Raw genomic sequence first — 23,846 nt, 5'->3', positions numbered from 1 at the left:
ATTGAGTTTAGTCGGAAAGCCCAAGTCGTTTCATGGGTCGCTCAAGGGTCCCATGTTAGTAACAAGCGACGCACAAGGGATGGGACAAAGCGTCAATATGCTACGCGCTCGGAGTGAGAATGGGTTGGCTGGCCATATGCTAGGTTACGACCTAGCCTTGTTTTTAAATGTTTTCTAGCAAGTCACTGCATTGCTGCCTTGTTTGTGCCCGACGAAAAGGGTTGCCTGACTTTAAGTTTGCGCTCAGTTTTGTTCGTTTCATGAGAAGCAACTATTAAATTGAACTATGAAACACTGTTCTATTCTGCTGCCACAGACCCACGGACATGCCCACAACATCAATGCTTTGAGTCATGTGCGGGGGGGGGGGGGGACACTGCAGCAAAGGGGACTTTTCTAAATGCGCATGTGTTGTGTGCATGTCATGTCTGTCACCCGTGTGTTGTGTGCATGTCATGTCTGTCACCCATGACCGTGCAGAGCGACTGAGATGATGTCATGTCATGTCTGTCACCCATGAGCGTGCAGAGCAGAGCAGAGCAGAGCGAGGGAGATGATGTAAGGGGGAGCAGAGTGTGCACGCTGGTCCTGGGGCTTTGCTGACTGGCACAGATGGCAGGACGGTGGAGGGGAGGGAGGAGACAGCGGTCCACTGGAGCTAATCCAGGCATTTACAACAGCCATGTAGAGGCAGGATCCAAGGCTATGTGTGGAGTGCACCGTTCCCTGCACTATTTCCCCAATGGCGAATACTGCTGGGAACTGTGCACGTCTCCACACTCCAGGGTTCCCAACTTTGACACAGCAAGGATCAGAAATAACATAACCTTGGACCACGCCACAGTCCTCGTTGTTTCCGGCCAACATTTGAGAATATGATATTCTCAAATGGCGGTTTTTGTTCAGGAATTGCCTTAGCTGGCCCCTAGTGTTGACTGGGAAAGTGAAAATAGTGATGGCGGCCATTGTCCTACTACAGTCTATTGATAGTATTCTGTTACATCACCACAACCGGTGATTGTGATCAATTAACAGGTGATTACAATCAAGTGACACTTACAGCCCAATGAGCTGTGTGTATTGTAGCGCCATATTGGTAGGAAAAATGTTTGTGACATCATGCCGAATACTATGAATTATGGTGCAGAACCTTTTTGAATGTGTGAAATAATATTGAAAAGAAAACTGCCATCGAGTCACTGGAGGTACCTGGACCCCACTTTGGGGAACCTCGCATCAGGTACTAAATGACTACTAATTCTAAAACATTTTTACCCGGCAACACAAGTTGATTCATTAGTATAATTATGTTTTGCACTGTGCACACACACATTTGCATTTGCGCACATAGTTTTTTGCAACCTAAGCACACATATACATGATACAGTATATTGTGTAAACTGTCACCACAGTAGCATGTTTTGCACACAGGTTAATAAATCTCCCGCCAAAGTAATATAGATATACAGTATCTGTGTATCATATTACAGCAATATAGATATACAGTATCTGTGTATCATATTACAGCATCAACCCCCCCCCCCCCCCCTCCTCCAGATACACACGCACATGTTATCCAGTGTCAGCTGTGTTGTTTCTTACATAATTGCTCTCCCAGACATCTGTTATCCCTCCACTTGAACCTCTCTCCTCAGCTACTCTATCATTTCCTGTTGTAGGGGGACGTGTGGTAGCTGCGGTACGGGTTTATGTATAGCAGGGGTGCCTAATACCTTCGATCGCGATCGACCGGTCGATCGCGAAGGTAGTGTGGTCGATCGCATGGCATTAAGGGAAATTTTTTTTTTTTTTTTTTTTTACTGTTTTTCCACTGTTTTTCCACTGTTTCGACTGTTTTTCCACTGTTTTCCACTGTTCCACTGTTTTCCACTGTATACTCAGTGTATATATATATAAATAAATATGTTTGGTAGATCACTTTGACTTGGTCATTTTAAAAGTAGCTCCCAAGCTGAAAAAGTGTGGGCACCCCTGATGTATAGTATAGGCTACGCCACTGAAAACAGCTGAGCATTATTAGTCTTTAGCCTGGCCATTTTAGACCGAGATCTGTCGGCTTTGCGCTGCAGACAGAGGGAGCCTTCGGCATGGATCGGACTGCCACTGTAGTCCAGCCTGTAGTCCAGCCTGTAGTAGTCCAGCTTGTAGTAATACTCTGGCCTGAAAACAGCCATTTTCTGCTGTATAGTGGACCTCCCATCTCACCTCTTTTGAAACGTCACAGGAGATAAATGGTGCAGGAGCAAAGTCCATGTCACGGCCAAATCCCTTCCCCTACTGTCCAAACTCCAATCAGTCAATAAAGCAGGAGGTTTTTTACAACAGAGTGAGATTAAGAGATTAATCATATTCAAGGAGAGGCTTTGGATAAATTCCAAAAATACTGTAACCACACGGATCAAGTGTATAGAAACTTTTTTATTGAACTAAGGTTTCGACGCATCAGAGTCCTGAAGAACAACCATCCTGCAATGAATAATATTCACTTTCAACTGGACAATAAAGGTGGAATAAAGATGGAATATATATATATACAGTATATAAATAGACATGAATCAAAACCCCGTCCCCTACCCTTACTCTGTATTTGACGATTGAAAAGTTTGTAGATCTTCGGCAGCCAACCATGGCGCAAAATGTGAAAATCACTTTATCAGCAAGAAATATATTTTACATATTTTATGGAGTCTCATGTTGTAAGCCTCGATTTTAGGATTTAGTGGATCATAATCGGAGAGTTTATCTCTGATTTGATGGGTGTGGCCTGAATGCTTGTTGTTGTTATTGTTGTTGTTGTTGTGCTGCCTTTTTAAGCCTATGGGGCTTAGAGAGCTGTTTGCTGGGCCGCATGTCATATCAGGCTTCCATTTTATTCCTCTATATTCCTTTGATCATGTGAAATGTCGATGTTGGACCAGACTGTGATGTTTGATCCATATCGCCCAGCCCTAATGTAACATGGACTAAAAAATATTCTTCGCTGAACACGATGGGCCAAATTCTGTTGCCAGTACACTTGGAGGCCATTTACACCAGGCACTACTAACATGCGTTTTCTGTGATCAGATTGCAATCGGATGGTGCTTGACCACATTAGCCTGATTTCATTTACACCTGGCGTTAGCATGCGTTTTGGGTGATCAGATTCCAATCTGATTGCAATCTGATCACCCAAAACGCGTGTCCTCTCAATCCGCATACAAATATGCAGATTGAGACACATTGCATTTACACTTGTGTTCAATGTGGTCACTCGTCACAATGTATCCCTGACCACCTCCGGAGGTGGTCTGGCCGATCAGATGGCAATCCGTCTTTATTGTGTCTTGGGGGGTGTTTACACCTGTACTTGGTCAAGCACTATCCCATTGCAATCTGATCACAGAAAACGCATGTTAGTGCCAGGTGTAAATGGTCTCTTGGTTTGGTAAGGGCCAAACAAACCTGCTCATTTGGCATGTGGCGGATAGCATGTGGCTGATGCTGGACAGTGGACAGGCCTGAAACTAATGTAACAGTTCTGTACATAACATTCCTTCTTTGGCCCCCTGTGTGTGTCGGGCCTTTCCAACGCTGAAGAATAGAGAGGCAAAGTGGAACGTCACTTCCTGCTTCAGCACTGTACCAGAGATTTTCTTCCGCAATTTATTTTCCCATAGACATTTCGTAAAATGCGTATAAAAATAGTTTTACTTGGTCAAACCAAACGGTTCAGCTATATTTACAATCGGGAGAGACCATAGAACATTTCACTCAGACCAAAACTAAAAAAAAACATTAAAAAAATATTTTCTTTAAATCCGCATCTTTTTAAACGTTTTGGTCCGAGCGAAATGTCATGTGGTCTCTCCTGTTTCTAAATATATCTGTACCGTTTGGTTTGAACAAGTAAAACTATTGCTATAAGCATTTTACGAAATGTCTATGGGAAAATAAATGGCGGATGAAAATCTCTGGTACAGTGCTGAAGCAGGAAGTGACGTTCACTTTGGCTCTCTATTGGAGGCTAATCTCATAAGAGCTTTCTGATTAGAGTCAAGTTTCCCTCCTGAAAGGAATGTCTACATTGCTCCTAACGCCTTTTGACTTGTCATTAGCAGAGCAGTCATAAGCCCATACAGTCACTTTGAAATTGCAAATGCCAAGAACAGAACGCATTGGGTTTTTTTTTTGTTCCTCTAATATTACAGTCGTTGGGGCTACTTCCGTTGCAAAATGTCAGATTTCGACATCACATTTCTATTCCTCTGCCTGGTGTCTTGATTTGTGTGGCTGCAACAGTGCCTGGGGAAGGCAAGAGACAGGATCACAGACACAGTACATGGTGTTATTTATCCCTGTCTGTGTTTTCAGACTTTTCAGACAACCTCAAGGCTGCTGGAATCCCAGATTCCCTGACTTGATTCTGCCTTTTTTTGTAAAAATACAAAACCAGCACTATCTATCTATCTATCTATCTATCTATCTATCTATCTATCTATCTATCTATCTATCTATCTATCTATCTATCTATAAGGGGCGAGTGGGCAATCTCTGTCTGTTCTCGATTTACATTTTTGTCCCACTGATGATGTCATAGGTGATGTCATAAGAGCGAAATCATCTTATTACACCACTGATGATGCCATAGGCACTGATGATGTCAGGCATCAGTGATCATAGACATTGCACATTGTGACACCATTGTGATGTCATCAGTGAGTGATGTCATCATCGGTGATGCAAAGTTGAGAAATTGTGCGCCGAGCTGCGTATGCGAGTTGCAGGGCCCGCTCAGCGAGCTGCAGTTGCGGGCGAGGCTGCAAGCGAAGGAATTGAGTAGTAAATACACACAGTTTTCTTAAAACCTAGAAAGGTCAAGCTGGTTGTTGTGATCGTGGAGGGCTAATCCATGCATGTACATTAGTAAAGTGTATTTATTCCAGTCATTTAGCTATAATGCTATGCGGCAGGACACAATGTTGCTCACTCACACCCTGGCCTGAAGTATAAAGAAGCCTAGTACAGGACACAGATAGGCCAAAGGGGGGTAGCTCATATGGGTGTGCCCAATGCATTTTTAATAGGACCCGCTTGCCCTGGTGTCTGTTGGAAAGTGATAGGGTCCCGTCTGTGTGAATAGTATTTTGTACTTAAACAAAAGCAAGTACATGTTTTCTAATTACGACGAGCCCATAGTGGAGTGGGGCTTTCACAGACTAGTCGAATATCAAAACCACTAGTCGACACTGTGCATCATAGTCGACTCGACTAATCTAAGTTCGTCTGTCGTTTTAGGAATAAACAATATAAATAAATAAATACATTGAACATAGATTTTGTTTGAACAATAGTTTTCGGCATTATGCCATGTTAAATAAACAGAATTTAAGGTTGCATTCATTTAAAAAAAAAAGGGAGCAAATGACAATTTTATGATTCAAATATTTAGCATGGTGAAAATGTTTCTATTGGATCACGGCTCTAATTATCCACCTTACTCATCTCTATGAATGTGTGATTTAATTGTGTCAGTTACAGGTCACTAGTGCAGTGCCCGTGCGCCACCTGACCCCGTGGGCACTCCCGATTGCATGAAATGCGGCACCACACAATATATATCTCGCTATTTTCTACGAAGTGGGCTAAATATTCAGTTGTGTAAGTCAAAGCCACATGTGATGTGAGATATCATGAGCACTTCCATTAAAACAAATAAAATGCAAAGAAAGGGGTTTATCCCCGTTTTAAAAATACACAAATGGCATGCAACTGGTGAATATCAAAATAAACGGCAGACTGCTCTCACAAGGGCTTTCAGCTATAATCTTCAGGTTTGATAGTGAAAGCTAAACTCCTGTTTCTACCTTTCTCTTTGATCACCTCAAATGCAAATATTCCCAATTCCTTCATTCTGAAAGGGACTAACCTACAAGCCTCCATCCACCGCACTGCAGCCGGCTCTACATTGAGCTTTAAATATGTCATGTAGTGTGTGGCATGGTTCTGCTGCTCATCTGATCTGAACACAATAACAATGTGGGTCACTCATGATGGAAGCCAGTGGCTGGATTTTTTTTAATTTTGCTGTTATTTTTGGTCTTGATGCGTGATGTGTTTTATATTTCTAGAACTGGGTCATTAATATGAGCAGCGAATCACGATGAACCACCATGGATGAACGGAGAAAAGAGCGCCACCTACAGAAACGCCAACATCATCAATAAAAAAAAAAATGCAAAAGGAAAAAATTCCACATCACAGTACTGGACACTGTTTGATTCACAGGTGACAAAATGATACCGATTACCGGAGTGGGAATCAAATAACGGTCCCTGCCGGTGTATATAGGACAACTTTTCTAGTTGATGTCAGAATACATGGGAGGTCAGAGAATAATGCCACTTTTATCAGTAATGTGGATAGTTTGCCTGAACAAAGTCCACTATTTAGAACAGCAGGACCCTCAGGGCACCAGCCATAGCACCAGGAGACCAAAATAGCAAAGCACAGGCGTGTGTGCTCTCAAACAACATTCTTACCATAATTACAAGACCAGCTCCTCATCCGAAGGAGCGTGCTGCTCACTCACAGGACAGAGTCCCTGTCTCTGACCTGCCACATGGACCCATTTCACAGCAACCGTTTTGAGGTGGTCAAGCAGGAAGTAAAGCACACGCAACCAACACCATTAATGATGGTTCCATTCCACTTAGGTGTACCAGTGCCAGGGCCCTAATTAATAGAGCTGGGTATTGGTTCAAATTTCAAGAATCGATTCGATTCCGATTCACAAGGTTGCGAATCGATTAATTTCGATTCGATTCGATTTGATTCGATTCCGATTCGATCAATTTCAATATTGATTTGGTTAGTGATACCAAAATGTGTTTTTTGAGCTGTACCCTGAATTACATGACTGTCCAGTTATGTAACATAGGGGTTCCCAACCAGCCAAGTAGATACATGGGAAAAAAAGTTGCAGACCTGTTGTCAATTTTAATGGTTTTAGTTACACATATATTTACTCACCAGGTGGTGACAAAGGGTAAATAACAGCCTTTTCATCTGTCAATAAAGACACTTTCACAATTATGCACAGTGATTTGATTTCAGCCTATATAATTTCTAAAAGTAGATATTAATGATCAAACATTTCCATTCATGTAGCCTACAGTATTTATGTTTTTGTTTCAACTACAAACATAAATAAATGTCAACTTGAAACAATGTTTCAACTACCACACACAGCATAATATTTTTGCCTGTTTATTAAAAAAAATAATAATAATAATAAAAAAAATCGATCTCTGGACATATGAATCGATAATCGAGGATTAAAATGAAAATCGATTAAAAATCGGAGAATCGATTTTTTGAACCCAGCCCTACTAATTAATGTTATTGATTACACCTGCTTTGCTTCCTGCTTTACCACCTCAAAAGAAAACGACCTACTGGTCCTCCAACTCCATTTCCAGCAGCAGATGGTCTCCCATCCAAGGACTGAGTGATCACAGCCACACCTGCTTACCTTCCCAGGTGCGGGAGGCGGAGCTATGGTGCTGGTAATCCACTATACCTAAACAATCCCGTGTGCGTAAGCTTACCAGGAGGGGGAAACTGTTAGTAGTGGTGTTGATCTGTTTGTGTGTGCAGCCCCACAGCCCGCCCAGTATTGTACATAATCATGTTCCACTGGGGCTGGGACTTCCTTTTTCATTTCCTGTTCAGTTGCTCAGCAGGTCCACAGCTTAGGACGTTACGGGGAACACCCCCCTCACCCATTAATAGGACATGGATGTTGTTGACATCTGAGAGCCAGCAGTTCCTCGTGCATAAAACGCCTAGCATAGCAATGAAGTCTGGCCTGATGCTCATACAGCTATTTCTTCATGTATTCTTCACTGGTGCGAAAATCAGAGAAGGTAAATTACGGCAAAGATCACAGACAAGTCCATCATGCCTACCGTAGTTAAGTTAAATTACAATTAGTCCAATAAACGAGCTACTTGAGTTCATGTGACTTGCGTTTACAAGCCCTGCTTTTGGCAGCGTGTGAAGCTAAACAAACCAAATGCCAAAATGCAACAAAGTAAACATTTTCATAGGGATTTGGACCAAAGAAAAACAAACTGTAGCTGTGAACGCACCCCTTCTCTTGTCCTTAACTCACTGGCACAAGCAACAGTTTGCAGCGGCAGTGTTAGCATGTGCTTATCAACATCGTTTGCGGGCCTTATCAGCAAAGGCATACCTCGGTCGCACCGGAGAGAGTGCTCAACATGAAGACATGGCCAACAGCTGACCCATTGTGTGTGGCTGCAGAACGGTTAGCCACAGGGCTAAGAGCAGATCTCCCTCTTGACATGGTATCTTGGGATATCCTAAGGGACCTGATCTTCTCAATGCTGCACTGCTAAAAGCAGATCTCCGCATACTTGCTCTTGGAATCTGCTAATTGGTGAAGAAGACAGTGTGGCTGACAGTATTGGAAGGAGCATGAGGGAAGTGACCACAAGCTGTCTGGGTTTCACTTCATTAAGTGTAAGCCAAACCCTCCCTCTCAGTGGAGTCACACCATGTTCTGTGTTGCACAGGGTTCATATACGGGTCCTGGAAACCCTGGAAAGTCATGCGAAATGAACACGGCAAAATTCAGTGCTGAAATATGCTTGGAACAATCTAATATTGGGGGTTAATTTCAATAGGATTAATTACTTGTCCTGGTGATGGCAGTGTCCAGTAGAGTCCAATGGTAAACCGGAGCAATATGCCAGTCTTTGCGCTCACGTTAATTCTCTGTGTTTAGCCGTTGGACACATCAGATTATAAAAAGTGTACTGGTTAGTGGTTACACACACTGTTGCAAACACGTGCCAGTTTGAAGCAAATTGTGGAATTTTTTTAAATTTCACGTCAATTGTACATCATTGCAATGGTGGGGAACCGGAATTAAAAAATGAAACTAACTTTGGGGCCATGTCTGTTTCTCGTTCCAGATACAAGCCCTTCTTCCCGTTCCAAGTGCAGCCTCCCCTGGGCTCAGCGTGTGGTTTGGACCTGTCGGTGCAGGACAGCAGGCTGGTGGAAGGCCGACTCCGGGTCACCCTCATTGAATGTAGCAGGTAAGAGAGATCCATTCATTTCCCCTTGCCCTGGGCTGGTTGTTTACATGGCTGTCATGGGCCAAGTGTGTAACTTGTAACTTGTAAGTGGTATAGACATCGGGGGGCCCCAAAATAAATGAGATCCCTAAATTTAGATCCCACAATGCCATGGTAATTAATTATATATGAAAATTTGCACATTTAGAACATAGTTTTGAGGACTACATTGACCATACTGTAAACAACAGGTAGTGTTGAAATAACTGCATCTTTTGCAGTTACCTGTAGTGCCTTGTTAGATACTGTCTACTAAATTGCATTATAGCCCCTTATATAGCCCCTTATAGACGGTTTTCACCAGAGCGCAACCCCACAGCACCTCCTTTTTCTCAGCATTCGTCAAACTGCAGAAATATTCACTCGACATCGTTACTTTTGTTTTCGCCGCTCAGCTGTATAGACGGTTTTCACGGAATGGTCAGTCCTGCACTTGAATGTTTTTTTTTCTTTTATGTCCATAGCAAACACTGCAACAGGAAGTGAGCGGGGGTTCAATTTAGAATGTTTTTGTTGCCAAGTTAAAACCGTCTATATAGCCCTCGCTACCAGACACGCATTTTTTCTCTTTTTTTAGGGGTGGGGCAGGGGATATTAGGGTGAGATAGCAGCCAGGTCAACAGTATATGTCACATAGAAGTCGTACACATCGTCTGAAAGCTGGGAATCTGAAGGTGAATTTGAGATGCAGTTCAGCACTGAGTTTTTCTAGTGATAATTGTGTTTTGTAGAAAGTTTAGACTCAGTTATGTCTCATAAGTTGTTACAGCAATTTTTTTGCATACCATTTGTTACACAGATTTGGAGCAAGATTTCACCATTTTTGACCACTCCAGAATTGATCAAACATGGGCAGAAATCCCTCCAAAATACCACATTAAGACACCAAAGACCTTGAGGAGGAACACCATAGAAAAATGTGTGATTTGGTATCAAAAAACGTTTGGCATTTAGGGGTGTCACGATATTTCGTCGCACGATATATCGCGATATCGAAACGTCACGATATGCGTATCGTCAGAAAAAAATTATATCGTATTTTTTCTTTTTTTTTCTTTTGTGCTCCTGAATAATAATAGAACAAATTTAGCAGAATCAACACGCATGAGTGAGGGGGTAGACTACTACTGGCATGGCAAAACAGCTGAAGGGGTACATAAGATTACATAAGTTTAGGGACCATTGAGCATGAGTTATTTAAGAAATAGATTGTATACTTTATTTTTCTTTCACCATGCAACAAACATTTAGTTTGTGACAGTGTGACACATTCTATTGCAAGAGAAGCATTATCTTCCATGTTGTTTTATAGTTATTATAATAACAATTTCCAAAAACAGCATTTGTTTTGTATTTTGTGTATTTCAAATGAAAGACTATTTTTCCAGTATTTTCCCAGGGCTCCCTTGAAAAGAGGTTTCGATTTCAACGGGACTCACATGGTTAAATAAATGATAAATAAATACATAAAAATTATTTACTTTTGTTAAAAAGAATATTGTTAAAATATCGTATCGTATCGTTATCGTGAACCCAATATCGTGTATCGTATCGTATCGTGAAATTAGTGTATCGTGACACCCCTAGCATTTGGAGATTTCTCTTAGAATTGCATTTTTCGGTAATTGGGTGGCGAGCACTTGTTCTGGAAATTGGTCAGAAAACCCCCCATTGTCAATATGCTGTACCTAGGAAAGCCATAGATCCCCTGAATGACCCTAGGTCTCTAGTTTGTGGTTGTAAAGTTTCATGAGGCTGTGATTATCCTAGAGGTCACAATAGGTCATTTTATACAGTGAGGTCAAGTTTTAAAAGAATCGTCGCACTACAATTACCCTCGTTTTCGAGTGGCCCTCGCTTTCCCGCTTGACCTTCAGGAACGGAGCCACAAGGGGGGGGGGTTGAAATCTTCACACAGGAAATGGGACACCACTCGTTACATCATCATTTTGCCAAACTGCGCTAATAAAGCTATTTCTGGTTCAAACAGATTGAATGAAGTCTGCACATTCTCCTAGATTTATTGAGCAACTGTGACATGTTTAAATGGAAATTTACGGACAATGTGTGGGTTTGTTTGTGTCATTTAATGGCAGTAATGTATTTTTAATTCTCTACTTCCTGTCTCAGGAAAGCTTTGGACACGCTTTTCTTCTCGGTTTACTTCATTGTTGAATTTGATCGTCTCACAAGATGCCCTTTTAACGCCGCTGTAAAGCTTCTCTGTGTCAAGTCTAGCCAATGTAATATGCTGTAAATCTCCAGCAGAGGGCAGCATACACTCATGAATCACTCTGCAATGCACTGTGTGGTTCAGTATCTAAAAGAGGAATGAATTTCATATATACATATGAAACACACAGACAGATGAAAGTAGATGTGGATGAGCTTGAAGTAAAACACATTTTATTCAATGTTTGGATACGTTCTCTTAATAGTTTAGTTTGTGATATTTATTTGTGCCACATTTTGTGTTTTGAAAGTCTCATAATTTGTTAAATTCTCTGGGGAGGTCAGCAATGGAAATGTCATAAATGTTGCACTTTACACAGGAATATACAAATAGGAGTATGCATATATCCAAAACAAAGAGCGCAATGATGAAATAAACAAACACCTCAAATAAACAGCTCGCACACTGCAGGGCTCCAATGTCCACCAAGGTGACATTTTGAGCACCGCTGCACATTGCCATCAAGTATGATACAATCACGTGAGTCGAGTCTCTAATAGGACATAGAAATAAGCATGCATTGATTGCATAGACAAAACACAGACATACACACACACAGACAGAGTGAACGAATCTGTCACTCGAGCAGTTGTACTAATGTCATCAGTGATGTGATCAGCGATGATGTCACCCCCAACAACTGTGATGTCATCAGTAATGTCACTTGTGATGTCCTCATCAGTGAGTGAAAGGAAAAAAGACCCCGTCACTGATGACATCTTTGCTGATGACATCACTGATGACATCACCATTTTGTGATCCCATATCGGTAGAAACCTACGCTGTGGGGCTGCAACTAACGATTATTGTCATTAACGATTAATCTGTCGATTATCTCCTCGACTAATTGATTAGTTTGGTCTATAAAATGTCAGAAAACTGTGAAAAAAGGGGATCAGTGTCTCTCCCAAAGGCCAAGATGATGTCCTAAAATGTCTCCTTTTGTCCACAACCTAAAGATATTCATTTTACTGTCATAGAGGAGTAAAGAAACCAGGAAATATTCACATTTAAGAAGCTGGAATCAGATAATTTTTACCTTTTTTTTCTCCTTAAAAAAAGATTCAAAACAATTAATCGATTATCAAAATAGTTGTCGATTAATTTTTCTGTCGATCGACTAGCTCTACTACGCTGGATAGGACTTTCGGCTAAATACCAAAATAGTGAAATGGATGAGGTAACATTTTGCACTGTCCTTGCAGACTGTTCATCCTCGGCTCCTATGACAGAGAGACTTACGTCCACTGCACCCTGGAGCTGAGCAGCCACCAGTGGAAGGAGAAGACCCGCAGCTCCATCAAACGGGTGGGCTTTTCTCTCCCTCTTCACACCTCTCACCCTCACCCTCACCCTCCTCCTGACACCCAACACCCCTCTCTGCCTGGAAGGCCTCTTCGCTCAGACACCCCCGCGGCAATTCCTAGAAAGCGATGCTTCCCTCTTAGATGCGGCAGCAGAGAAGTAACAGATTTCTTCTTAACAGGATTAGAGGCAAAGTACCCTCGTAATGCTTTCTAGTTACTGGCACGACTCACTGATCAAATGACAGATATTCCTGATGCTGTTGTGGAGGCCCTGGCTGTGCAGAGGGACACGTAGTCGACGTGAAATATTCAAATGCCAGCATGTTGTGTTGAGTCGGGATTGTCCTCGTAGTGGTTTTGCACAAATATAAGCAGAATTAAGTTGTATTTTCCAGCTGCAAGCAAGAGGGAGATGAGAGCATCATGTTGATCATATTATGAACAGGAGATGTTTTCTGCTACTTGATCATTATTATAAAAGGGAGCATGTGGGCAATCTCTGTTCTCTCTCTGTTTACATTTTTGTCCCACTGATGATGTCGTCAGTGATGTCATAAATCACTGTTGTCAAAAGTGATGTAATCAGTGATGTCACTTGAGCAATTGAGGCAAATGATGATGTCATAGTGACATCACTGATGTCATCAATGACACACACACACACGAGAGAGACTGAGGTAGAGAGAGGAGAGGGAGAGGGAGACATTGCGCGTGCGCCAATAGGGCAGGGGAGGCCATGCAGCAGCTGAGCTGCGGGCGAGGCCGCGCAGCATGCTGCATATGCGTGCTGCAGGGCCAGTTCGGCGAGCTGCAGGGCGGGCGAGCGAGCCTAGGAATTGAGCGAGCGAGATGCCTACAGTGGTAGTTAAAAAGTGCTTCACACACCCAGCAGCAGTGGGGAAAACGAAAACAATTTGAATGAAAATGCCAGATCTTTGACACCTTGACATATTGACATTAGGAGAAGATCATTTTGGTCATTTTGGTCGTCCCTGCACTCATTTCACTTTCCCCCTTGTGACATTTTGAATAGCCAAGAAAAACTTTGGGCCACTCCAGACAACCTAATTGCCGCAATTCAGAGATATTAACATCATCACTTCAAGGCTGGTTGGAAGTGACTAATGACACTTTCACAGTGAAATGTCGAGCCTAATTACCGCAAAGATGGCGCCGTCCTCGCCGCGCGCTTATGAATGACATTTGCACCTGCTCCAAAGTTGATTTGAATTGTGCAGAGGACAGTAATTGCTAAAAAAAAAAAAAAAAAGATCACTCCCGAGCACTGGCGAGCAGTCGGGTCCTCTTCCAGCAGGGGGCAGCGATACATCAGCTCATCATCTCAGAGTCATAGGGTTACAAATGCTGCTAGATGAAGGCGGCTCACACTACAGGACCCACTGGACAGCTGTGCACAAAGGGGGCCACACTCCTTGATTGTCATTCAAAAATATTTTACCCCATTTGTCTAGAACAGTCCATGGGAAATGCAGGTGTCAAATAGGTGTTCTATAGTTTTTTTGCTGGATGGTACATAAGTTAAAGTTACATTTCCATTGACTATGTATTTTGAAGTGACAGCATACACATGCAGGTACTTATGTGGGTTGATTGATCTGATATGGTTTATTCCTCCCAATACAGTTGTATATAGCATTAGCAACTTATCAAGAGTTGTTCAAAAAGCACCAGCTTTTCTGGTTCATTGTATTTTTTCTCCAGTGCTCCCTGGTCAGGATCACTGTCAGTCTTCAGTCTTGGCAGGTCCACTTCACCCTGAACCGCTTCTGGCTGCTCTGAAGTGAACTCTAGAACACCCTCTCGCTACTGGGCCAGTGTGTTTTCTGTCAATGAAGCTTGAGTGTCTGTAGGTGGCGCTGTTTTCCTTGTTCAGTCGTAGTGGCTATCACTGCTCATGCTACATGTAACTACCCAATCCGTCAAACCAGAAACCAGCGATGTAGGAAAGACCTACCACCAGAGACCTTTAGAACAGCAATTCTTTCACGAATAGGTTGAATCCATGTTGAATCACTATTGTGTCATATCAATCGATGATAGAGAGTAATATATATATATATATATATTGCTTGAAAATGTTAGGATTATTCTCAACTCAGGCACAACTTGGAATACGACTTCCACCTGTTGCCGCACCTCTCGACCAATATGGTAATATGGCACGGCCGCCCTGAAGGGGGCGCACTTGAAAGCGGCCGCATCCCTTTCTTATGAATATCAGCGTGGAAACGCAGATTGACGGTGGCATTTGGGCCCGATTTATCAGACTTCTCCAGTCTGTGTCCCCCCAGCAGGACTCCGTCGTAAGTATTAAAGGCTATACCATCTGGAAAAGGTCACCCCTCTCTCTCTCTCTCTCTCTCTCTCTCTCTCTCTCTCTCTCTCTCTCTCTCTCTCTCTCTCTCTCTCTCTCTCTCTCTCTCTCTCTCTCTCTCTCTCTCTCTCTCTCTCTTTATCCACTGATGATTGCTAGTGGAGATGAGGGGCCCTGGCTTCCTCTCTCAGAACTGCACTCGCCTCGTCCCGCGTACATGTTAATGTTGTTTTTCACGCGGCTTGAATATTCCCTCTTTTTCACCGGTCTGACCCGCTGGGCTCCTGCTCTCTTCACAGCGCCGTGCGTGGTGCTTCTGCTGAGAGATCTGCTCTGAAAGGGCCCTCTGGACTGCTGCTCAGTGTGCTTTTCAGTCCAGTCTTTGAAACCTGCATCTTCCAGCTGGAGCTGTGTTTTAGTTTCTGCCTCCGCACACAATAGAGTCACACTAGCGGTTGTGACAGGGCCTGAGAGCCGCAGGCTGCGTTTTAATGACTCACTCACGTTCCCTCACCTTTTTATTTGCTCCACGCTATCACTGATTGTTGATTTATTTGACAGGTGCTAATATGGTCGGATGACGTGTCACAAAAGGTTGTGTGGATGACGTGTCACAAAAGGTTGTGTGCTGTGTTTGATATTTGTGTCACTCTGTGATTTCTTTGCACATTAACGCTTGGGGACATGGGCTTATTATTATGCTGGTGTGTGTCGTCCCTCCCCACTCTTACGTATTAAGCTCAAATATATATATATATATATATATATATATATGTGTATATATATATATATATATACAGTATATATATATTGGTCTTGAGACAGGAACCTCAATCTGTCCCTTTTTAAAGTTGACATCTGTGATTCCCACAATAGAGAGCCAAAGTGGAACGTCACTTCCTGCTTCAGCACTGTACCAGAGATTTTCATCCGCCATTTATTTCCCCATAGACATTTCGTAAAATGCTTATAAAAAATAGTTCTTGTTCAAACCAAACGGTTCAGATATATTTAGAAACAGGAGAGATCGCGTAACATTTCACCTGGACCAAAACGTACAAAAAAATGCGGGTTTAAAAAAAAAAAGATTTTTCGGTCCAAGTGAAATGTTCTATGGTCTCTCCTGATTCTAAATATAGCTGAACCGTTTGGTTTGACCAAGTAAAAGCTATTTTTAGAAGCATTTTACGAAATGTCTATGGGAAAATAAATTGCGAAAGAAAATCTCTGGTACAGTGCTGAAGCAGGAAGTGACGTGACGTTCACTTTGCCTCTCTCTGTCACCGTCTTCCCCTCTGGCAGTGACATTATGATAAGAAGGTTCCCACTGTGGTAAACATTTGAAGGGCGACTTTGTTATGGCAGAAATTTGAATCCACAACCTTCTTCTTCTTCTTCGTCTTCTTCTTCTTCATATTTCAAACTAGCCCAACATTGATTATTTCTTTGGATGCCCACAAAGCTTTTGACCAAGTAGAATTTAATTTGATTTTCACTTCATTAAAACGGATAGCCATTCTGTTCACTTCACTATATATACTTCCATTATAATGAATGGAAAACGCTCCACAGCTTTTCAGCTATCAAATGTTACGAGACGATTCCATTTCTCTTCTATTTTATCAAACCCTTTTGTCAATGCTGGAAATCCCATTATTGTTATGGATAATAACTACTACTCGGCATACATTCCCTTTCCTCCGACTGGATTTCGGCGTTATGCTTATTCAAACTGAAAGGTTTAGTCGACATGAAGAAAGCCATTTACTTCGAGAAATAATTCAGTAGCATAATTCGTTTGTCAGAATCGTCTTTGTGTGACTTTCAGACTGTTCCTCCATACAGTGTGGCAGTGAATAGAGAGAACAAATTGCAGTTCTCCGGTCTCCTCGACCAGAGCAGCAGATAACAGAAGATGGCGGATTTTGAGGTTCTACCACGGCCAGGTGTAACCACAAAGTTCAACATCACTTTAAGGTGGACGTCCGCACAGCCATAGCATGATGCTAGGATGGATTGCCTCTCCTCGTATTGCCCGGACGGGGAGAGGGATCCCTTTGTCCACACATTGTCCTGTTGGTCCAGCCACTTCACTGTGGTGTGTGTGTGTGTGTGTGTTTGCATGCGTCTCTGCACAACGTGGACCACCTGTGAGGAGTTAAATTAAGCTCCTTTCCATCACAGTGTGAGGCTGGGTTTTTATTAGCCGTTTATGGTGCGTCAGGGTGGGGGGTGGGCGTCAGGGTGGGGGGCGGGCATCAGGGTGGGCGTCAGGCTCCGTCAGGCGTGTTTGCACATCTGTCCTGCCGATTCCATCATCTGCCCTGAGTGCTGATGCCTTCTGACAGGCTGACTTCCAGGAAGTGTATGTGTGTATGACAACTGCATAAGTCCACATCTTGCAGCAACGTTGTTAGTGGCTTGTGAGAGCTTATCGGGGGGTTCCTAGGCAGGTCCGGAATATCTGGAAAATCATTTCCAGAATATTTGGATATTTGAATATTTGGGCAATTTGATGAAATGTCTGGAAAAGTATGGGAAAGGCGGTTCACAATTCCAGCTTTATGTTGTTGTAGAGCCACTTTGAGTCCACAGTCTTTGTCGATGTGAAGAATAATGTTCAGATAGAGGGATGCTCTTCTTACCCAGCCGCTGTCAGCATGCATTAGATCAAATACCCACCAAAATCACATCCAGTCAAGAACAGCCTGGAAAAATATGGAATTTTAAAATGGGAATCTTGTAGGACCCCTGGCAATCATCTCATATATCTATATTTGATGCTGTGAAGAACAATCTTCATCAATACAGTGATGTGACCTAGTTAGCCAGGGGCAAGATGTCTATCTGCATAAATCATTAATTGAACACCAGACAAAATCTTCAAAACCAATCAAGGTCTGTGAAAGGTATGGGATTTTTTGATTGAAAATGTGTAGGAAGTTGGAACCCTGGCTTATGAGAATGAGCGGTGTGTTAGACGGCTTCACATAAGGCCAAAATGTTCCCATGGATGCTGTGTGTGGCCCTGTGTCACGGCCCAGAGCCAAAAAGCCTCCAGTTTCACAGGCTCCAAACGAAGGAGCAGTGTGCTTTGGTCAGAGCATCATCTAACCACAGCGGTCAGGAGGTCAATGCATGGGGGGGGGAATTGCGGACCACTTCTCACGTCTCTCTGAGGCCACACATGCTCGGGTTCAATTGGTCAAGTCAAGTTTATTTGCATAGCCCCTAATTCACAAGCATGTCCAATCACAGAGGGCGCGGTCAACTTGGTGAAGAAGAGTTTAGAGAGGATGGCGGTGCTGAAGTCAATAAACGGCATTCTTGCATGAATTTGCATCGATTATTGTGAATGCAAAATTGTGAGTTCCTGGAGGGATTTATCAAAGCCAGTAAATCTCATAGGTTTTTGTTCATGTCACATGGCTCAAACATTCAAGAGTTTTTTGTCCCCCCCACCTGCCACCTTCAGGATTAGCTAGGGTGCTGCTTCTTAGCCTCTCCCACTGAAATCCATATTCACTTCCGCCCTCCAGCACGCACACACACACACACACACACACGCACGCACACGCACACACACGCACACGCACACCGTCTCCAATTTGGCCTTCATAATTTCACCGGTGATGTTTGGAGAGAGGGAGAACAAGCGCTTCCAATATGGGTGATTTGTGCATCCATGGCTGTTTGATGTTCCACTGAGGCGTGTCTTTGTGTCTTGTAATCCGCTACGGGGCACCCGATGAAAGGCAGTCAGGTGATGATGATGATGATGATGATGATGATGATGAGGACCCTATCCAACCCATCATCCCCTCCCCCCCCGAGCCAATAGTAGGGGTGGGACAAAATATCGATACCCACGTTATCGCGATATTTCCACCCGCGATACGTTATCGATACACTGGCGCCAAGTATCGATATGTTTTTTTTTTTTTTTTTTTTTTTTTTTTTTTTTTTTTTTTTTTTAATAAACAGGCTAAAATATTATGCTGTGTGTGGTAGTTGAAACATAGTTTCAAGTTGACTTTATTTATGTTTGTAGTTGAAACAAAAACATAACTACTGTAGGCTACATGAATGGAAATGTTTGATCATTAATATCTACTTTTAGAAATTATATAGGTAGGTAGGTAGGTTATATAGGTTTTCTTGTTTTAATAGTAATAATAAAAAGACTTAATGTGTAACTTTTCCTCCGTGGTATCGAAAATGGTATGAGTGAGTGAGTGAACTCAGAGAGTTCATGTCAATTCTGCTAATAAATGCATAATACATGATTTTTTGCCTTCAGAGGTATTTTTTTCACTTGTTACACAGGTATCGTGATGTATCGTCTTCCAATATATCGCAGTATCGCAGTATCGTGATATATCGTTATCGAGGGCCAAGTATCGTGACGATATCGTATCGTGAGCTACTCAGCGATTCCCACCCCTAGCCAATAGAGAGTCATCTTGGGCTCCACATCACCTTGTTGAGCACCAGACAAGTAGGGGTGGGAGTCACCAGATGCCCCACCACCACCACGATACGATAATTATCGCCATACTTAAAGGAACACTCTGCCCATTTTCAACCAGCTTTGTATCATTAGAACATCAGTAATATATCAGAAAACTGTAAACTGTTTTGAAGTCTGTCATTTAATTTGACAGTTATTGAGTGTTAAAGTGTGGACCAGTGACATCACTGGTCCACACTAACTCAAATTAATAACTCATTAACTCAAATCAACTCTCAATAACTGTCAAACTAGATGGATGATGAATAGTTTGACAGTTATTGAGAGTTGATTTGAGTTAATGAGTTTACAGAGATGGAAACCACCTCATGTCCTTAAAGTAGATCAGTGGATGTCTTTATTTCATAGTACTCTTGTTTTAGAATCATCTATAGCAAGGGTAAATGGTGCAAAAAGGGAAACAATTGAAGCTCTTACAGATGCAATCGAATTAGTAAAACGATATAGCCTACGTCGAGTGGTGTAAAGTGTATCATATTGTATAGCGTGCTTGCATGCAGGTGTATACCTACACTGTATATGTGATTGTATGTATGCTCTTTTATATGTTTTCGTGTGTACAGGAGATGGTGAATGGGGAAGGGGAATGAAAGCAGCCAACATGTCAATGTGAATGTTATGTCTATAATGTCATAATAAAAATTTGGTCATAAAAAAAAAAACACTCAATAACTGTCCAATTAAATGACAGACTTCAAAACAGTTAACAGTTTTCTGATATACTACTGATGTTCTAATGATACAAAGCTGGTTGAAAATGGGCAGAGTGTTCCTTTAAGCCACGATACGCTAGTATTGCGATATGCTAGTATCGCGATATATTGAGTATTGCGATATTGCGATATACTGCGATTTATTACCTTTTTTCTACTGCAAATGATGTCCCCAAAGGAAAAAAAAACTTGGTCAACATCTGTTTTATCTAAACGAGATAAAGTTTCCAGTCTGTTCATTTCACTTTCATCATTTTGACTGCAGCAAAATGGGATTGTCGCGCAGACAGATTGACCCACACTGTCATAAAAACCTGTCATAAATGTTGCATGATGCACTTGACAATTTATATGATCAAGTATTGCGATACTTGGCATCCGTCCGATACGATATATTGCCACACAAGAAGATATTGCGATACTCTGCTGTATCGATTTTTCCGTCCACCATACAGACGAGCCATGGGCTCCAGAGTCGCTCGCCCGGCCGGCACGTTATCGAATAGAGAGGCAAAGTGAACGTCACTTCCTGCTTCTGTACCAGAGATTTTCATCCACCATTTATTTTCCCATAGACATTTCGTAAAATGCTTATAAAAATAGTTGTACTTCGTCAAACCAAACGGTTCCGCTAAGGCTATAATCGGGAGAGTCCATAGAACATTTCACTCGTTTCTCAATAATAATCTGAACCGTTTGGTTTGAACAAGTAAAACGTATGTTTATAAGCATTTTTTACGAAATGTCTATGGGAAAAATAAATGGCGGATGAAAATCTCTGGTACAGCGCTGAAGCAGGAAGTAGGCGGTCACTTTGCCTCTCTATTGACTGGCAGTGCGTGTGTCACGTTCACATTTTCCTCCTCGCCGGGCCAAATAAACGTGCCCTCCCTAATTCCGTTTCATGATGCCCGGCCGCGAGGCGCAAAGCGGATCAGAGACACGCGGGGGGGGGGGGGGGGGGGGGGGGGGGATCTCGCCACCGGTTTGGTTTCTAATCGCTTCTCCAGCGATCAATTCACCTGAGAGGAGAGCAGTGCGATCTGTGCATGACGGACCGAGCAACAGGCACATTACGGATTTCCTGCCATCTTCATCTGGGGCGCGTTTTTCTGACGCTACAGGCATCGCCTCTCATTAGAGTGCAAATGACCTGCCATCATTCTCTCCCTCAGTATCAACATCCCCCCCCCCCTCTTCCCCGCGTCTCAAAATAATGCCAATACTCATCTCAAATTAGCCAAATACCAGCCAAATCGTTGCAGAGCCGGATTGCTCAGTGGGCGACGTTGGGAGGGGAGTAGGGATGTTGATGATGAATCGACAATCGATTAATCGATCGCGTTAAGAATTGGATGGATCAAACTATACGTTAACCGATTCGTCGGCAATGCAGGCTATGTGCTATTTTCTCATTTTTATTTTCTTTGCTGACATTATTTATCACCACAAGGGTGAAATTCTATGTTCACTGCTCATACAGAGGAAGAGGAAAGCCAAGTTGGCAGGCAGAAAGTCCAGTGTGGAGAATTACACCCAAAAAGACAACAGTAATCATTGTAAATATTGTCATACAATGTTGAAATATCTCACGTCCACAAGCACAATGACAGCTAATGCAGGACGTTTAGTTGTTTGATCAACTTGTTGGGTCGGCCTAAAGACAGGTGTAACACCCTGCATTTTCTATTTTCTATTTTGTATGTCAAAAGCAGTTTTTTAATATAATGATGAATTGATTAATTGATCGTTAACATGACCAATTAATGGATTAAGGAAATGGATCAAAAATGTGCATCCCTAGAGGGGAGGGGGGAAGGGGGGGGGGGGGTTTGTCTCATTGAAGATGCGGATAGCAGTTGGGTAGAAGCTGTCCCTGTTCCTGGAGGTTCTAGTACTGCAAGACATCAGTCTTCTGCCGTGGGGCCGGACCCTGACCCTGACCCCAGTTTATGTCCTGGATGGGTGGGGTCGGCAAAATGTCAACTATTGGCAGCTCCAATCAAAAAAGTGTCTGCAGTGCATTGGCCTTCAAAAATCCATATTGCTCGAACCCGAGTGTCTTGTCTTGTTTTTGTGCTTGTCTTATGTCCCTAACTTTAATTAGTCTGCTTAATTAGTGGGCTTGTGCTTTCTGAAATGTACCATGGACTCCTCCCGGTAGTATAAGCCACACAGTAAGTTAGCTTTGGCTCGATTACAGTACTAAACAAACTATATCTTGACTCAGAAATGATAGACTCTCATCATTTATAAAATGACTTTAAACTGATTTTTTCCTCCTTCATCTGGAAGGACGGGACAACTGTCTGTTTTCCTTCCTCCATGATTAAGTTTGTGGTTTTTTATTCCCCCTCCACTATAAATTATATTAGATGCATTGCGCAATGGCACTGTGCTCAAATGAAATAAACGTTTAAATAAAATAGACGTTTTTCTTGTTATTCTCCTCCTCCTCACCGGGGGGGGCCTCAGCCTCACAAGCGGGGCCCCCTGCTTTGATCAGCGGCAGCTGAGATGTTGAGGAGAACGCAGAGGCCAGCAGCGTGTTTACCTATAGGCTGCGATGAGGCGAGGAAACGGGCGTAAATGTCACGGGGTCGAGCGGTCAGACGGCTCGGAAGAGGTTGCAAGAAGGGCGGAACCGCCAAACGCCCGGCGACTGTGACGAGCTCCCGCAGGAGGGAGATCGCAACGCCGCCGCCGTTTGTACGATAGACGAGGATTTGTGCTCAAAGGAGCTGAAGGAGGCAAATACCAACTTGATAAGGGGGAAATGGTGTGCTACACCTTTTGCTCTCCCCCCCCCCCCACACGAATATAGAATTGTCATTTTGTCTTTTCTTTATTGCATTTGGACCTTTTATTATTTATTTATTTATTAATGGGGATGATGTAGTGACGTTGACAGAGACGATGATCTTTCCGTGAGGGACAATGGCGTGCGTGGGTGACCCGAACCAGCGTCGCCGTATACACACAAGTGCAAATTAGGCAAAGCACCTTTTCAGTCGCCTGCGTCGCCATAACAACGCCTTTGTTCTTAATCCTTTTGAAACCCGCTTCCCAGGATAAAAAAGACGACTTGAAAATTCAAATTGCGCCGGATGACCAACGTCAGCGTAAAAATAGAACTTCATATTCTATGCAGCTTTTCCCAATAGATGGGAAATATATTGTAGGAAAAGTCCGATCAGATATCTCATCCCGCGGCTGGATTGCACGTCACGCTTTTTCTGCGAGGTCATTAAGCCGGAATAGGTGACGCCCTCGTTCAAATATTGAGTCATTAATATCTGCCCGTTGTTGTATGTGTGTTGTTCCGTTTTGTAGGGGTTTCTGTAATAACATCATCACATGCGTGTGAATAGGCCAGTGCATTGGACTACGGGTGGGGGTGGGTGGGGGTGTGGGTGGAGGGTGTCACTGGATGAAAATGCTCATTAGAATATTATTGAGTTTTCACAAATGTGTGGGGGGGGGGGGGGCGGGGGAGAGCATCTGTGATGCTAATGACGCCATCACACATGCAATGCGGATTCATTTTGACACGCTAAATT

General features: G+C 42.9%; 1 protein-coding gene across 1 annotated transcript in view; it reads left to right on the top strand.

The window, feature by feature from the left end:
* Window positions 1-23,846, top strand: part of pdzd8 (PDZ domain containing 8) — a 53,053-nt gene that overhangs the window by 7,688 nt on the left and 21,519 nt on the right. Inside the window, exons 3-4 of the mRNA XM_083651062.1 lie at window positions 9,003-9,128; window positions 12,606-12,708. Coding sequence (XP_083507188.1) covers window positions 9,003-9,128; window positions 12,606-12,708 — 229 coding nt within the window. The remainder of the gene's footprint in view (window positions 1-9,002; window positions 9,129-12,605; window positions 12,709-23,846) is intronic.

The sequence above is a fragment of the Poromitra crassiceps genome, assembly GCF_964638095.1.
Source record: "Poromitra crassiceps genome assembly, chromosome: 14".
Taxonomy (NCBI): Eukaryota; Metazoa; Chordata; class Actinopteri; order Beryciformes; family Melamphaidae; genus Poromitra; species Poromitra crassiceps.
The sequence above is the reverse complement of the archived record's forward strand: the minus strand, read 5'-3'. Positions and strand labels throughout refer to the sequence as shown.